General features: G+C 36.1%; 1 protein-coding gene across 1 annotated transcript; it reads left to right on the top strand.

Annotated features, from left to right (window-relative positions):
• Positions 1–1,613: 1,613 nt before the first annotated feature.
• LOC135653387 (uncharacterized) lies at positions 1,614–17,926 on the top strand. The gene is made up of 12 exons (XM_065175311.1): positions 1,614–1,817; positions 1,914–2,050; positions 2,837–2,957; positions 4,458–4,539; positions 4,613–4,683; positions 4,768–4,809; positions 6,663–6,787; positions 9,404–9,497; positions 13,392–13,760; positions 13,834–13,939; positions 16,926–17,012; positions 17,592–17,926. Exons 1-12 carry the CDS (start codon positions 1,660–1,662, stop codon positions 17,691–17,693), a joined length of 1,494 nt encoding a protein of 497 aa, XP_065031383.1. The 5' UTR covers positions 1,614–1,659; the 3' UTR covers positions 17,694–17,926.
• Positions 17,927–18,548: the final 622 nt, after the last annotated feature.

Raw genomic sequence — 18,548 nt, 5'->3', positions numbered from 1 at the left:
TTGTCAAATGATCTCTCATATGAATGTTATGTATTTAAAGCTTTTACTTATAAAGTTGTTTGTACTTGTATTTTCCATCCATATAATTCAGTCACATTTAGCTTGGTATATCACCACAATATATGTTGGTTGATCACAGCATAAAACTTTTCAACATTAGTAAAACATATTCTAAGTTGAAAATCATGCTTATTCTTGTCACCTTCAGCATCAAAATATGGATATTATATTTTATTTTTGTCACACCAACCACAGCATCATCACTATTACTATTATCCTCTTCTTAATTTTCTAATAATATGACGATAGATTATCTAATATATATATAACTCTAGTGAGGTTTGTCTCATGAATCATAGACTGTTGATCAGTTTCCTCGACCTTCTCTTATATTATTATATCCGTCAATCATTTTTCTATTTCATCCCTTTCATTCTCATTCTCATTGAAATCACTATCACAGTCAACAAGACGATCATATACAATTAGAGGCAAAAACATCATTAACATAACAAAAGGAAAGATAACTCAGTTGACATATTAAATAAAAATTCTATAAAAAATATATAGCTATAAATTATAAAATTATCATCACAATATCTATCATTATATATATATTTAATCATCAAGTGGACTACTTTTCTACTTAGTTTAGGTCATTTTTCTATGCGAAAGCACAAACTTGACCCAAATAAGCTTTATTATTATGCTCTATAAGTAGATTTTTTTACTATATACAATGATAATGCTAGTTTAAATAGTTCTTGACATATTTAAAGAAAAAAGTTAGTTTATTTTTTGAATTGCATTATCTATATAGTGTTTTTAGGGTATTTGGCAAAATTTATACTTTCTTCTAGTATTTTAAAAAAATTAATTTATATTATTAAAATATAACAAATCTGTATTCAACATGGTGATTCAAAATAAAAAAAATTAAACACTTACCGAAGTTTTCATAATTCGATAACTCAATAATAAGATATTTGCCTTTACTAGAATTACTGTTGCTTGGGACCATTGCAAACACTTTGATCCTTGATTCTCACTAATATTACACTCAACGAGGTTCAAGAACTCGTCAACCTTGGTGAATAACGAGTGGGCGATTATGTTGGAAAGAGAGACAATTGGTGAGTAGGTTGAAAAGAGGGGTGATAAGCGAGCAGATCTAGTGGAAAGAGGGGCAACGATCAAGCAAGTTAGAAAGAGGGGCGATGAGTGAGCAAGTGTGACGGACGAATAGATTGGAAAGAAAGACAATGAGCAAGCATATGTGTTGGACGACGGACGAGTAGGTTGGAAAGAGGAGAGGAGGCGTAAATCGATTGTCGTATATAAAAGTAATAATTTTAAAGATAATAAAAATAAAAGTAATAATTTTAAAAAATAATAAAATTATTATTTTTTATCATTTTTATTCATGCGAATAAGTGTGATTTTTTTTCGTTGATAAAGTTAACGATTTGAGGTGAATTGAAATTAAATATTTTATTTTTATAAATATAAAAATTTAATATTAATTTTTAAATATAAAAATTAGGAAGCTAATCATAGTTAATTAGTATAAATCTGTAATGACCCCGTGCGCCTCACATTCTGACTCTGTTGTTTCGCTCGCAAGGGTTTTGTCTCCCCCGTCGCGAAAGTAAACTTCCCATGGCCGAAAATGAATGCAGCGGCGCCGGCCACCAGGCACCCACGCTCGCGGCTGCTTCCCCTCTGCCAATTCCGAGAGAGACGTGGGAGGGCTGCAGCGTACTTCTCGACATCAATGACGGCGACCGCCTCGTCTTCGCTCGCCTTTCTCCTGCTGCGTTCGTCTCTTTAGCCCCGGCGCTTCTCTTCGTTCTCGCTCTTAGGGTTTCGACAACGTCCTATAGCATTTCCTTACTCTGGCTTTGACTCTGCAGGACTCTGAAGATCGGGAACAATAAGTGTTCTCTAGGTCCATTGATGGGCTGCCCGTTCGGTGCTTTGTTTCGGGTCGAGAACGGCCCGGGTGGACCATATCTGGCGCGTTGCTCTCCTTCCACGTCTGCGGCTTCCAGTAGGCTTTCTTGGCCTTGCCCTTCTCTTTTGTGTCTTGTGTTCTGTTGCATCACATGATCAAGTTGGGTCGTAGGGGTTCCTTGGTTGGATTCTGGATCATATGCTGTCTTGGCCTCGCTTCTTCTTCGTAGCTTCCTTTTTTATTTGCATGTTGTTCTGTTGCATGATTTGATTTTGCCAGGCCCCAAGGGTTCCGAGGAAGTAATGTTCTTTTGTTGGGTCCTGGGATCATTGGTTTTCTTGGCCTCGCTTCTTTTTTGTAGTTTCCCTTGTCGCATGCTGTTGCATGATTTGATTATGCCAGGCCTGAAGGGTTCCAAGGAAGTAGCGTTTTAGTGCATCTACAACTATTCAGTGCAACCCAACACCTCTTTTTAAGCTTCTACTTTGTGAAACCATCCACTCTTAGAGGTTATGGAAAGTATATTTCATATGCATACTCCAGAAGAATTAGACTTTATGACATAAGAATCAAATATTACTTCTACACTTTTAGTGCAGTTTTAGAAACAAAGAATGCAATAGATAGAGATTCAGTTTGATGTTTTTCTTTGATTGGCAGTATTTTTTCTTGTTATAAAGTTATAGTAAAGACTATTCTAGAATAGAAAATTGTAGTATGCTGTCCTGAAAATAGTAGTGATATTAATAATATGTAGAAACCAAGAAACTCTTGCAAGCATAACATATAGCTCTCCATGGTTCTTTTCTCTTATAGTTTTTTTTATTGCTTTTTTAGTTTTTGTATAGAGTGATTTTGATTATAATCAACATTGTTTTACAGATAACTCTATGCAAGAAAGTGAGAAGGGGAACACAATGGAGAACAACAGAGATAACCGATTATTAATTGACAATAACACAGCCCAAAATCTATCTAGCAATGATATCGACACAATGCGGAAGTTAGTCATAAGATCATGCTTGTCATATATTGTATATGATGTATACGTTTGCTGATGCTTTACCTTTGTTGAATGCTTATATGTTGTCCATCGAAATGCTTATTTTGTCACCTCTAATGCAATGTGAAATATATAGCCTCTGGCTCTTTGCTTACTATTATTACATGATGTTCATGTCAATGTCATTCTATGGGCTAGTGTGTGGAGTTTTGACGTGTGTGCCTAAAATACAATTTGGACAAATAATGTCAATGCTGTCGTTTCATGCAAAGCAGTAATGTAGGATATGATATAGGAATGCTGAGTGTTAAGGGTCTTTAGTGCATGTGATTAATGTTCAAATTAGTGACTGCAGTAGGTAAATGTTTCTGCAGCTATGTTGAATAAGACTTATGTAATATGTACAAGGGAGCCACTTGACCACATCCATATGATGCATATGTTACCAGATACTTCAGTTTTCTCAGAACAATCAAATTACCAATGTATCATGTTTTAACAACCTTATAATAAACTAATCTCTTCATAGCCTTTAAGGCTTCCAAGCAATTTCTCTTACCCTCTCTGATATTGACTTATTATTATCATCCTAGCAGTTATCTGTGTCTAACTTGTTATTTCTTTTACGAATATTGGAAATTTATTTTTTGAATGCAAGATTAGGAATGTCAATGTCTTTGGTTTCAAACTAAAACTTAAAAAAATTAACAGGAATTTTTTTTGAATTAATAGATTTTATGGCAGAATACTTGAGTTGGTGACAAACTGTTATATAATTGATTACTATTCGTTGTTGGCCACTTGAATTCTTTTCATTTTCTTCACAAAAAAATAAAGGATAATTGGACATTATGATGTGATTGCACTTAACATATTAGCAGCGGCAGACATGATCGGCATGGCTATTCACTATATGTCTAGTATGAAGTGTACCTTGCTAATATTGGATAAGCACCAGGGCATTCTGTAATAAGTAAATCCTTGGTAAGAAAACTACAATAAAAATCTAGTATTTGTATAAGACATGATTCCTTTTTTTTTGTCATGGTTAAGCTCAAATTGAGGAAAACTGTTGCACAATTGAATCTTAGTTACTTCAACGGATGTTGCCAGTGATTCACGGTCTTAGAAAGCAAACCGGGGGTGGGGGGGTGGAGGAGAGTTTCTTATCTCCTTTCACATCATTTCTGTTGCCCAAACCTAGTCAACTCGTATACCTATATATATTGATGATAATTGTACATGTGATGTACATACTAAGTTTTATTTTCATCAGCCATTGGATTTTTGGTTTGATGGCACTTGCTTGCACAAGTATCACATGGCATCTTTTAGCATGTTAGTTTTCTTTTGTGTTAGTCAGTGATCAGCATTTAAGACCCAGTGCTTTCTCTCTTGTAATTTGATAATGTAGTTTTCCCAATGCTTCTTTGGTCCACATGTTTGGGCTTTGAGGAAATGAATGTTGTTTGGCTATTCCTATTATTTCTGCTAATGCAGAGAAGGTGCTACTGGTGATGAAATTATTGAAGCTCTTATTGCTAATAGTTCCACATTTGGGAAAAAAACAGTGTATTCACAAGTAAGTAAATGATAATGTTCTCATTTTGTAATTTGAATTTTGAAAATGAACTGATTAATGAATTTATCTGCAGGAGAAATACAAGCGCAAGAAACAGAAGAAATATGCGCCTAAAGTACTTTTAAGGCGCCCTTCTGCTCGAAGGTGATACATTGGTCTTCATTGCAACTTAAGCCTGGTCTTCATTTGTTTTATAATCTGACTTGTTCTCCTTTTCTTGCTATGGAGTATCTGTGAGACATACTTCAAGAAATTTCCAGCTCGAACAGGGTAATTATTTTCACCTTTTGCATTATCACATCTGTGGTTTTTTTGGTTTGCTGCTTAAGGAATATAATAAGACAGCCTGAAGAATGGAAGTATGATACTTTGGGATCTTCAGCTTGCCCTTTATTCTTCTTATCACAACCTGAGCTATGGAAGTTTACAACATTATATTCATATGCATTCTTTTGCCACTGACATCATCAATCATATCACATTATTCGTTTAGTAACATAACATGATATGCGGAAGTATATAACATTATTTTTACATGCATCTTTTGCCTCCACATTGAGAATCTTATCTAGATTTTTGTTTATGCTGAATTCCCTTTTTTTTATAAGTTAGAACTTTAGAAAGTTGAAGTAGTTAATTAATGTTTAAATTGATCTAATATCTATATCTGTAACATATTGGACCCATTCAGTGCTACTATATAAGGCAGCATACCAATTTGTACTACCCAGTATTTCTGAATAAAATAATATAAAATGAATTGTATATGTACTGGTATTGAGGTACATATTTTGAAAGTAGTGCTTGGACTGGTAAATACTGATGAGTATGTATCAGTCTGACCTGTCTTTTAAACCTTGTAATTAGCAAGATTCAGCTAATCCAGTATCTTAGTTGTTCACTTGTATGATGGATTATGTTTCTGTGCCTAGAAATGTTGATGTTCTGATATACCTTTTACTCTAAATTATGTTGGCTATATATTATATGCTTTGTATTTGTAGCTTTTGTCAAAGTGTTGGGCATATTTTATCAGATGCAATAAAGTATCAACCTTAAACATAAAGTTGTTTACACTATTTGCTATTTGCTTTATGACTCTAATGGCTACCCTTAATCTCCTACATTGTTTTCATGATGTATGACTATGTGTGTTAATCCTGATTTTCATGATTGTCCAATCACCAATGACAAAAGCTATAAAAACAAATGACCGCATTAATCTCCAACTGTAATGGCTACAAAACCAAATCACCACTTATTACTGGCTAATTGTCATGTCTAAAGAATCGACTTTGCCTATAACCAACTAACTGCTAATAGCAAGATTAACTACATATGCACATTTAGCCTTGTGATTTAAGGGTATATATTTACTGTACTTATTACAACAACAGCAAGGTATGAACCTAGTTTATGAGCACAGAGGCAAAATCATGTTGACAAGGACAACATTTACTTTTACTGGTGGAGATATAACTCATGCTTTGGCAGATATTAAGAAGAGGCTCACACATGTTTATGAGTTTCTCAACTATATAACACAAAGTTATATTGAGTCAGACATGCAATAATGACAGTTTTCAAATATGAAGAGAAATAAATCTGATTTCATACTTGCACGTGGAATTACTTGAACTTTTTTGATGTTTTGCAAGTCATAAAATTGTCATGAGTTTTTAATTTCTCAAGTTATATATCCAAACGCTAATTTTCACACATAAAGTTCCATGTGCTTGTTTCTTTATATTTGCAAAAATAGAAATAAATAAACTTTTGGTAGAGATGAAGTGGGCTTCTAGGAACATGCACAAATAATACATGTGCACAGCACTTATGCTGATTGCAGATACATGAATATTTATATAAATGGGCATTTGCCACTAACTTCTTTTGCTATATTGATCACTGTTTGAGATTAATTCTGATGGTCATATACCAAGTCTCATTTTGTTATGACCAGTCAATTTTTGGCTTGAGTCTTATATATCCATGTTTGTAACACAATCATTCTTTGGCACAGCCCAATGCTTCTACATCATAACTTCATCTATAGCTTAATACTAGTAAATGCTTGCTTAATGAGTATGCATTATTTTGAAACTCTTTTCTGTTACTGAAAGGTTTTTGAGAGTGGATACACTATCTCTCCTCCTCTGCATGGCTAATGTCGGAGCACACTCAGATGTCCTTGTGGTAGATATGATTGGAGGCATACTTACTGGTGCTGTTGCAGAACGACTAGGAGGTAGGCATTTTTGTTAGGTTTTGGAAGTATTCTATTACTGGAAGTCTGAAACTAATCAAGTTAATTAAAAGCGTGTATCTAGTGTGCCAGTCTCTCGTCAATTTGGGGTTCGGGGAGATCAATAAGTACAGAGAGACTGAGGTTATAAACAGAAATCTTTTGACAATATTAAGCACAAAATTATATAACATTAATGGTTGAATATGAAGAAACATGATATAAGGTTTCTATTTTCTTGTATTTGGTTGTATCAAAGTCCATTGTTGGCATATTTTTAGCCTTTAACTTTTTAATTTTTTTTTCTAAAGTTTTATCTTCCTTACGCATATTCAATTAATAATTGTTTAGCTCAATATCTTTAAGATCAGGTGTTTATTGTTTGTTCTGCTTTCTAGACTTAGTTTAACTGTTTATACTGCAACCTTGATTTGATCTCTTATGTAGTCTATATTGACTAGTAAAGTTCAATATCCATGTTTTTCTATGTGTATTCTTTTGTTGTTCACATAGGTTCTCTAAAAAGCTTAATACAAGGTTCTCTACTGGTGATCCTTGTAAATTATGTTTTTGATGTTCTTATGGGATTCTACAATTTAATTTATATCTTTTTTAATTATATTTAATTTTTATTTATTTTATAATTTCTAGATCTAAGTATGCTAAACAATCTAATGATTATTTTTATATTTTTTAACTTTGATACCATCCTCTAAACCCAAAGTCGAACCATTTAAAACCTAAACCGTATACCCTACATCCATATGTTAAGCTCAAGGTAGAGATGAATATTTTTCTTATCTCTAACATACACATAATTGTAAATTATTCCTTTATATTGGTAGAAGCACCTCATACATTCAAATTTCCCTAGTAACCCTTTATTATATATTTTCTGTTTATATACCTAACCTTGTATTTAGCAGTCCATAAAATCATATTAGGGTGGATGCCCCACTACGAACTCTTTATTAGACCTTTTTTGCTATTTAAATTCTATATTTGTATAATATAAGCTTTTGTTTTTAGTTATTCTTTCTTTTCCAATTGGTCCTTGTAATTGCTCAATCCTGTCTAGCTTTTCTACGAGTTCTGATTTGGTGTAGAGTGTAGACTACTGTATTCGAGCTTGTTGTTTAGTTTTGGTTACTGCTTTTCTTGTATTTACTTGTCTCAATGTCTATTGGTATATTTTTAGCCTTTAACTTATTTGTAAAGTTTTGCCTTCCTTTCTCATGCACAATTTTATTTATATATTTTTAGAATTTATATTTTTTTATTATTTCTTTTAGATTTTCAACTTTTGTTTAAACTCAATTAATAACCGATTAGTTTCTATCTAAATAGTTTTAGATCAGAGGCTTTTAGTGTTTCTACTTCTTTAATTCTTTCTTATTAGGACTTTTTTTTCTACTACTTCCTTTATTTGATCTCTATTTATTTCCTAGTAGAGTTTGATTTCCACTTTGATTAGGTTGCTTAGATGGTTCTAAAAGTTCTGTTATTACTCTATTTGTCTTCTCTTGTTGTTTGTGTAGGTTCTCTGAAAACTTTAATATAAGGTTTTCTATAGGTATTTTTTTGTATATTATGTTTTTGCTGTTCTTATAGAATTTTACCGTTTAATTTATATCAATTTTCTAAATGTCAAACCCTAAACCCTAAGATGGACCCTTTAAAACTTAAATCCTGTACCTTGGATCCAGTGTCAAGTGGAATGCCTAACCAACCCGACTTGGTCTTGGTCCGACTTGCGCTAGGAGCCTTCAAAATTGCTTGGCGTGCCTACGAGAGTTAGATGTAGAGTCAATCTACAGATGTGATCCCTCAACACTTAAGTCGAGATGCAGCCCGGTTCGCCTTTTATGGGACCCCTTACCTATTAACGGTCAAGAGGAATGTTCCATGGAGTGGGGGAATATTCTTTGGATGTTTTGTGTTCGACGGATGCTGACGTGGTCGATTGGTGATTGTGGACTTTCATCTTCTACTGACTCGGATGTTACATGTCGGGTTCTAATTGGAAGTGAATATTTCCCCTATCACTTGTCAACAATGAAAATAATGGTAATGCTTCACCTAATCAAGGATTCCTAACCATGAACTTTTATGCAGCCTTAAGATTAAATTCGAAGTTATAGATTTACTCCTATGGAACATATGGACATGTTTGTTAAGTTATATGTTTGACAATCTTGCTAAATACATACTTATGTGACAATCTTAGCACTGGATTTTTGATATTAATATCAGTGTCATTTTGGTTTAATCAATTAGTAAGTCGTGTGAATTAATGATACAGGTAGTAATTATTGTTTTTCAATTTTTTGACAAGCAAATAGCATTTTTATGGTTGCTAAAGAAATTAGAAAGTAGACTACCTTAACAGTGACAAGATCGTTTTTCACTTTTTTTTATTAGTTTATTGTTATAATTTTTTTAATGTTAATCTAATTAAATTAGGTTCTCTTAGACTTGATTGTCTCATATAAACTAAAATAAAACGTAATTACAGAGGTTTTAGTTTTCGAATTTAGGTACTTTTTCCATCTGATATGAAGTTAGAATTTTGCATTCCAATTTTAAGTTTTACTTGTGTTATTTTCTTTGGTATGACAGGCACAGGCTATGTTTGTAGCATTTCTTTTGGAGCAACACCTTACCCATCAGATATAGTTAGAATGTTCAATTTTAGTAATGAAGTACGCAGCAGGTAGAGTTCTTTTTCTCAGGAAAGAGTTAATACAACTTCTTCCTTGCTAAGTGGCTCACTCAATGTTTGGAAGAAGAATTTTCAAAGCAGCTCTAACTGTTAATTCTCTTATAATTTCTCAAATGTCTCATCTTGTTCAGTTTGTACATTTATTTTGGGCTAAAGGGCAATATTATTCTGGGTTTTGGTAGTTAGGATGGTTAGTTATTGAAAACTATTAAATACTTGCCAAATCAGAAAATGGGTAATAATTATAATTAAATTTAAGATCAGGAAATATACACCTCTCCTACTGGGGTATAAGCCCAAGGATCTCTAATTTATTAGCTCTATTTTGAACTTAGTCTTTGCAAAAGGTGTTGGTTTGGTATTTGGATAATTAAACTAAGGTCAAAGGTAAAAAGGCAATTGCAGCAAAAAGTAGAAGTCAGCTTGAATACGAGAGCTGTTTGGTTAGGTTTGATAATTTGGAGTTGTCCGTTTGACCGTAGCTGATATATAAGTGATTTTGCATATATATGTATATATATTTTTGGGGCATACAAGAATATGTTTATCGATAGACTCAAATAAATATATGATAATATGTGCACCTAATACTTCGGCCGACTATAGCTGATTTTTCCTTGCAGAGATGCACATGCATGTAGTGTTTTGAACTATCAACCTTATAAAGGCTAATGCTAAGGTATTAGAGAAACCAGTATAGGCATAAAGAGCTATTGACCTATGAGAAATAATGGCTAACTTAGCCAAGGAATTTGCTAGCATATTTATGTCACTATAGATGCACGACATGTGATTTCTTTAAAGAATAAATTGTTGAACATATTATGGAAAATTCATAATATGCCAAGGGATGTCTTCCTGCTTTTAGGATGCACTAGCATGTCTCTAAAATGGCTCTTGGACCTTGATGGGGATCAGAGCACTAAGACATCGTTACGACAGTCCAAGCGGATGCCCATGGAAGGTCTATCCTACATGTTTTTTTATTTTCTTATTGGATTATAGTAGGATTTAGGCATGTGACACATTGTATTATGCTTTGGGCATGAGCTTGTATGAGGATCATCAAAGCGGATGCAATACACACATCTTGAGGTGCATATTATGAGGATCTTAGATCTTAGAGGGGCCGCATCTCCATCCTATGAACCCCTATCCATCTCTCTTCTAGAAGGGGATATGTGGCATTCATCCCGGGGTTTTCATCCAAGGGATCATCAAAGTGAGGAGAGTCTTCAACTTCTAGAAGGGGATAGTTGGTTCAATCGAACCAACTAAAGCATCGATATCAGCATGACTTCCCCAACCCTAACCCTGCTCACCGTTCACGCTACCGCCGTTGCTCCCACTGTCGTTGCTCCCGCTGCCGCTATCGCTGTCGCTGCTACCGTTGTTGCTCCCACTGTCGTTGCTCCCGCTGCCGCTATCGCTGTCGCTGCTACCGTTGCCACTGTCTCCACTCGTTGCTTCCACTCCCGCTGCTCGCTGCTGCCGATGCCACTGTCGCCGCTTGCCGCTCCCGTTGTCGCTGCTGCTGCCGCTGCCACTATCGTCGCTCGCAGCTGCCACTCCCGCTCTTCTCAGTCAACACCATCGGTCTTCCAACTCTTCCCTTACACTCTTCTCCTCTTTCGATAGTATACTGTTAACAGTATAGTAATAGTATTTGTATTTATTAGATTAATTTAATAGCATATTTTTATTTAAAAATTTAAATAATTATATTTATTAATTATATTATATATTTTTATATTTTAGCACCTCACTTTGTTCGGTCGAGCGCCTAGCGCCTCGGGCGTTTTTGGACCTTGGCGCCTTTTGGCGCCTAGCACTTTTTAAATCACTGGTCTTCAAGGGTGAGAGACCCTAACCTAAGATACCTAAGTGAGGAGAGAGTACTCAAAGGTGAGAGGTCCTATCTTTTGTTTTCATTCTCAGCTTTCCCACCTCTCTTCTCCTTCATTAGCCACCATCGTTGCCACAAAAGCAATGGTAGCAACTATTATCGTTACCAATTAGTATCGTTGGTATCGAGTCAATAAATTGTTGAACCTGAATCCCGTACAGATCACAACATGCCATTGACATAGTTCCAACTTCCAAGAGCCACCTTACTCAATTTACCCCACTATTAGATGAATCCCACTAAGCATATAGATCTCAAGAGACAAGTTGACGAACTACTTTGTAGTCGATTTATAAAAGAAAGCCTTCGTCCTTGTTGAGTACCTACTTGTCTTTTCCCAAAGAAGGATGATAGTTGGTGTATATGCATTAACTATAGAGTCATCAACAAAATCACTATCAAGTACTGATTCCCCATCCTTAGGTTGGATGATATGTTAAATCTCTTAATGGATTCTAAGTGGTTTACCAAGATTGATCTTGGGAGTGGTTACCATCATATAAGAATCTAACCTAGTGATGAGTGGAAACCCTGTGGAAATTATTAGGGACTAAGCTTAGTTTCTCCTCGGTGTACCACCCCAAACTGATGGTCGGATCAAAGTGGTCAACAAGACTTTAGGTGACTTGCTTCGTTGTGGTAAGTGACTGCATAACAAACTGGGGTAGGGTATTGCTTACAGTTGAGTTCATATTTAAGAATGCCATCAATCGCTTAATTGGTCTTCGTCCATAACACGTTGTCCTTGGCTATCAACCTAGAAAACCTATTAACCTTGCACCTCTTCCTATCCACTTTCGTCCCTCCGACATAATCTTTTGTTGCACACATTCATGAGTTGCATGACGAGATTAGATGAAAGATTCTTTGAGCAATAAGTTATATAAGTTAACAGTAGCAAATATGCACTGTAGATATCAATCCCTTCATGAGGGAGAGCAAGTGATAGTAAGGATCAAACCTGAGATATTTCATAGGGGCCATACGAAAAGTTGTATGTGTGGAGCATAGGTCTTACAAGGTACGATAGAGGGTCAGTGATAATGCCTACATCCTTGAGCTGTAAAGAGATATGGGCATCAGCAATATCTTCAACATAGAAGACCAATCAACTTACTATGAAGCTATAGAACTATGTTGGAGATACACTTCTAAGATATTCATTGGTTTGCAATAGTGACAATAGGACCATTCCTTTACTTCCATACCAGTATCTCCACTTCTATAGTTCCCTCTACACTTGATTGTTTGGGAGCTGGTCAAGAACATCCTGGACGACTAGCTCATGATCTCTCCCACTAACCAAGAGCATAGATATTTAGTACAATGGCGTTGACACTCTGACCTTGAGGACACATGGATCTCAGAAGAGGAGAGACTTTAGGACACAGCATGAGTTGTTCTAGTGATTGTTATAAGCATGCTGGTACTTATTAGAGTCACAAGGCCTAACAAGTCACTATATACTGCATACAGAATCTTTAATCATTTCATGTAAAAGTTCATGAAGCCTATAGAGACAAACAAAGCTCTACAAAGGGAAGCAAGCATGCATGTGTCATGGACAAAGTCTACATAAATCAGACTATATCAACTATGGGGGGATCAAATATTTGAGCTCTTTATTTAATACAAGAATATCAATAGATGAGCTAGTCATGGTCAGCAGCATGTTACTGTAGGGAGGTTCTTTGAGGAAAGTTCTGAAAAATTTGCAGATCGGTTCAAGATCATAGCACATTCTTGTTTCATATTATGATTCTCACTACCCATTTTTTATGAGGTCCTGCTTCACTGTTCCTGTCTTCTCCATGTATATGTTTAAAATGAAGAAACATCTAATAGGAATCACATTTTCACTAATTTATGAAGCTTTTCTTTAGTTTTCGCTTAAACAAGGTTCAATCTGATGAAATATATTTTTGCGTATGTGATCTTGAATATCATTATAAGTCATGTCATTGCACTTCATAATGCAGGATTGTTCAAATTCCTTTTTCTGATCTGTGTAAATCACATGAGAGCCTGGAGTCCTCAGAAACTCTATTAAATGTTAAAGAATCCTCAACACTTGCTGAATCTTCTTCATACAAAAATTCAATAGCCATATCAGCGGAGCCAATAAATCAGGAATTAGATCTTATGGAGGACCAACCAGTCAGCAATGAAGAGATGTTAACTTTTCCTGCCAACAGTGAACCTAATCCCCTTTCCTCAAATTCATGTTCCACTGATACCATTGATTGCAAACATGAGAATAATGCTTCAATAACTCACGAACCTGTCAATAAGGGAAGAAGACCACCACCAGAAATCGTAGACTGGTGGAAGACAAATGGCTTTAGTAGGTAATGCAAATGTGATTTCAATGTAATTGAGTGGTGTATTATTCTCATTGAATGCCCTTTCTCATTTGTGTAGTTTGATAGTTGCTGCACCAGAATCAGATGTGGGGACAATAGTTCAAGAACTGCTGCCACTTCTATCGTATTCTGCACCCTTCGCAATTTACCATCAATACCTTCAGGTGATTTAATTTTCTGAATGCATGTCTAGTTTAGATTCTCGTCATAACGAGACAAATAATGAGAACATAGTTTATTTAATAATCAATTGCACTTTATCGTTCTTATTTACTTGGACTTTTGTTCAGCAATCTAACTAAATGGTATGTGCCTCTCTTCTCTTCTGATAAATTTGCTTGCATTCATTCCTCTTAACTTCACTATTCTCCATTAGTGTATTGGTTGGATATTGGTCCGTTGGCTTGCTAGAACATGGTATGGACTGGTATTGAAATTTTCGTATCTCCTACTTCTTCATCCTTTTTTAAAGGAAAAGTGATCCGTATGGGGTTTGAGTTCGATAATCTGTCGACTCGATATCACTTTTTGGATGGAAGGTTTGGCGGAGGAGAGAATTATGATAGAAAAACCAAACAAAAAATCAAAAGAAAACAATCTCTATTGTTCGTAAAGTTAAAGTCCTAACTACGAGACTTGAAACAATGGAAATAGAAGTGTGAAAGGAAGCTTAGGGGTGCATGAAAATGCAGGTTATTTTTTTGGACAACACATCGGTGCTCTTGGCAGTTGCGTTCGTTGTCGGTCTTCGGCCTTGTCTTCTCTTTGCTGTTGGAACCTTTTGAGGTTTGGACAGCAGACAATAGGCATTGAGGGCTTCTCGTAGCAACTAGACGAAGTTCTGGGGCGGAGCTTTGGACTATTGGAACGTGAGGAAGAAGGCTGCGGTCGGAAGAAGTTGGCTGTAATGGTGCAGAATTCTTCCCTCTCTTCTCCTTGTTGCTTTGAGGTTGCAAAACTAGGGCCTGCTGGCTCTTTGTAGAAGGCTTGTTTTTTTTTACTCTTGATGGGGGCGCACCCCTTGTTTTATAAGGAGAGGAGTGCCCTAAGTCCTTAAGGTTTAAGGACTTTTCTTGTGGGGCGCAGCAACTAGGGTTTCCCTGGTAGGGCAGGCACCCCCCTTGGTGGTTGCCGTAATCCGAGTCCTATTAGGGTTTGGATTGAGGTGAGAGGGCTGTTGTTTCTTTGGCTTGGGCTTTGCTTGATCGAACATGGTTGAATAGTGTTGAGATCGTCCCAGATCAAAAAGATTGCCTAAACTTGTTAAAAAAGTAAAGATCCTCTTCGGTGAAGTCACCAGGTGCACGGGAGCTCGCCTAGGTGCCAAGACAAGGCGAGGCCTGAGCGCCTACCTATTGGGCTAGGTTGGCGACTTGACTAAGGCATGGCCTAGGCACTGGGCGAGCTGGGTGCCCACCTAGTTCAACTCAGGCTAGGTCGAGTCTGAGTTGAACCAAAACATTTATTTGGTTCGATTGAACCAAGTATCTATTGCAGAAACCTGGAAACAAAAGTCCTTTCTCCATTGTGTTTCTCATGGTGGCGGAGTTCCTCCCATCGATGGACGACGGCAACAACGGCGATGTCTTCCTCCAACGGTAGTGGTGGGTCTTCTTTCGACGGTAGCAGCGATATCTTCCTCCGGTGGTAGTGGCAGCTTCTTCCCTCCCTCCAGATATATCTTTCTTTCTCCTCCCTCCTACTTTTGCCTCGTTCAACGCAGCCCTCCTACGTTGATCGCCACAACCCTCCTATGCAGCCCCCCGTTTCCCCCCTTCTTCCCCAATTGCTTTTCCCTCTTCCCTCTTCCTTCTTCCTTCTTCCTCTCTTCTCCTCTTCCCCTCTTCTTCATTCACTGCTGCCCTCCTACCGTCCTACATTCCTTGCTTTTCCCCCATTTTTTGTGTGTCAAATTTGGAGTATTTGGATTTGTTCCTTTGGATGTTTTTATGCTTGAGTTTTGGATTTTTTTTCTATGAATTTTCTAGAGGTTATGTTTTCTACCAGTTCAATGATAATTGGTTTGGAATTTGGTTTTACAAGAATCTAGTATACATGCAATATGTGTGTTACTTATTGTTGATTGGGTATAAAGCTTTTAGTGGAAATAGCATTAGAGCATTCTCACATAAAGTGGTTCTGTGCATTAGTTTGTATGAACTCATTGGACACCTGATGTTGTACCAACAGCATTAGGAGGTACTGTGCATGCATAAGATAGAACTTTGTGCATGTAAAGTTGCACATCTTTGTGCACTGGATCAGTTGAGAACAGCAGCTGCCTGCTGTGATGAACAATGTAGTTTGGTATTTTAAATGAATACAAGTTTGATCTGTTAAATTATAATTTTTAAATTATAGTGCTTTTGAGAGCATTTTTAAATTATAACAATATTATAATTTTTTAAATTATAATATTTGAGAGCATTTTGTTTTGCTCGGGCAAGTGCCTAGTGCCTCGGGTATTTTGGAACCGTGGCACCTTTTGGTGCCTGGTGCTTTTGACTACCCTGAATCTCTTCTAGTAGTATTAACTGCTGATAGAAATAATTAAGATAATACCATTTATGATGATAAGGTCTGCACAAGTAAAAGTTCCCTGAACTTGCCAACTTCTTTATATTAGTTAATATACATTGCCCGTATTATTGGTTGGGCTCAAAACCAAGTTATTTTCATTTTCATGAAAGAAGCTTGTAACCTTCACTTTGTCAGCAAAAGCATAATAACAATGATGATGCAATCTCGACTACAAGTTATTTAATATGATTTAAAGGCAACATTATGGGAATATCCCAACCTCAACTTTATCTAGACAAATAATTTGAACAAAAGCAGGTCAAATTTCAGAATTAACATGTGAAAAGATGTATTGGATGCTTCAAGGGGTACCTAGGTTTCATGTTAAATGTGGTCAAAATTAGTAAATATAATTGGTTATAACTAACATGTTTTATGGTTTTAACTAATTTACTTACAAGCTTATTGTTGGAGAGAGAATATTTTTGTTACGAAGCATGATTTGTTGGGACATTATGGCTTGTTGTCCCAAAGCATGATATTAGTTTTCTTAGTCTCATCTGACTTGTAACTAGTAGCTAGACTAAGTATTTTTGTCATTTGTTCACCTGTTGGTCGTGAAATCTGCAGCCCCTTGCAACGTCCATGCACAGATTACAAAATTCAAAAATGGCAATCAATCTGCAGATTTCTGAACCTTGGCTTCGTGAATATCAGGTACCTTAGTTTGCATAAATAATGGAAAGTATAACTGAAATGATATATTCTTTTACATTTAAAATAGCATAAGTTGCAGTTTAGGTTAATGTGAAACTTATTATATTAGTTTTTTATTTATAAAGTTTGCTATACACGAACATATGATTTGTTACTTTTGACATAATTTGGTGGTAAAAAGACCATAAAACATGCCAAAAAATTTAAGCTTACATCTAGATTACGGAATATTTCACCCCCAACTTATTTAGTTCTAGTTGTCCATGCATCAAAAAGCTACTCAGACATTTGTTGAGCCAACAAACAGTGCTCGATGAACATGCCATGTCAACTTCTGGTTATGCCACCAGGGAAGACCCTCATCTATACGAGGGAAGAAATTAGACAAGAAACTGCAGTACATACTTGATAATTTACTATGAAGTGGCTTTAGTATCTTAACCCTCCACATAATAGTGGCTACTGCTTAGAACCGTGGGATCAAAAGGATAAAGACACAGTTTTCCAACTTCAATCGTTGAGTAACTATTATAGTTCCTGCTATCTTAGACGATTTGATTGATTTTTGTGGTGGTACAGGTTCTTCCTTCACGTACTCATCCACAAATGCAAATGAGTTCCTTTGGTGGTTACATGCTAAGTGGGATCAAAATTTGTAACAGTGACACTAGTGAAAAATAAATGACGCTTTTGCTTGAAGAATGGGACGATTAAGGTTTTGATGATGAACGATGGTCTTGCAGGAGCATGCCATTTAACCTAACAATGTGGGTTATTCTTTGTTCATGCAGCAGATGGTGGGTAATGTTGGTCGACGACACCTATATGTCGTCTGCCTATTTCTGATATAAATATATGTCCTAGCTTGTAACCTAACACCTATTTCTGATATAAATATATGTCCGTGAATGTGAGTGTTTGCGCAAGAACTCTCTTTGAAGGTATTCTGGAGAGGCGTTTCCATTTTTAAATTTTCCCAATCAGTGGTTTTTTTGTATCATCTTCTTCAGAATACTCCCGATAAGACAATAGAGTAGCTTTCATCTTTTCTCATCCAGTCCATGAGGTAAAGTGATCTATCGATGCGAACCCCACAAAATTCCAATCGAAGCAGTACACTGCATCCTTGTCCTTTCGTTCCCCATTCGTCTCCTAGTCGTAGCCTTACCTCTTCGTGTTATTTTTGAATAACACCGTTCAGACCTTTCCTCTCTCGCATGACATTCATCTTTAGTTCTTGAATAGATGCAGTTCTTCTTCTCTTGGTTTCAATTGATGAACGGTCTTTGGTTTGCAATTGTTTGCAATTGTTCCTCTCTTGAATAGATGCAATTGGTTCTTGAACTGTCTTTGGTTCGTCTACCTGAGGATGAACCGTCTTCGATTCTTCTTCCTAAGGATGCAAGGACACGACAGCAGTGTAATGTAGAAAGAAAGGTTATCTAGTTTCTTGCCTCAAGGACTCTGATGTTAAAAGGAAATCGTTGCTAACGATCAAGTGGGATGTCCTAAATTTAGAACCCTATTCTTTCTCCT

The sequence above is a fragment of the Musa acuminata genome, chromosome BXJ3-11, assembly GCF_036884655.1.
Source record: "Musa acuminata AAA Group cultivar baxijiao chromosome BXJ3-11, Cavendish_Baxijiao_AAA, whole genome shotgun sequence".
NCBI classification, from domain to species: domain Eukaryota; kingdom Viridiplantae; phylum Streptophyta; class Magnoliopsida; order Zingiberales; family Musaceae; genus Musa; species Musa acuminata.
This window is presented reverse-complemented; position numbering and strand designations above follow the sequence as displayed.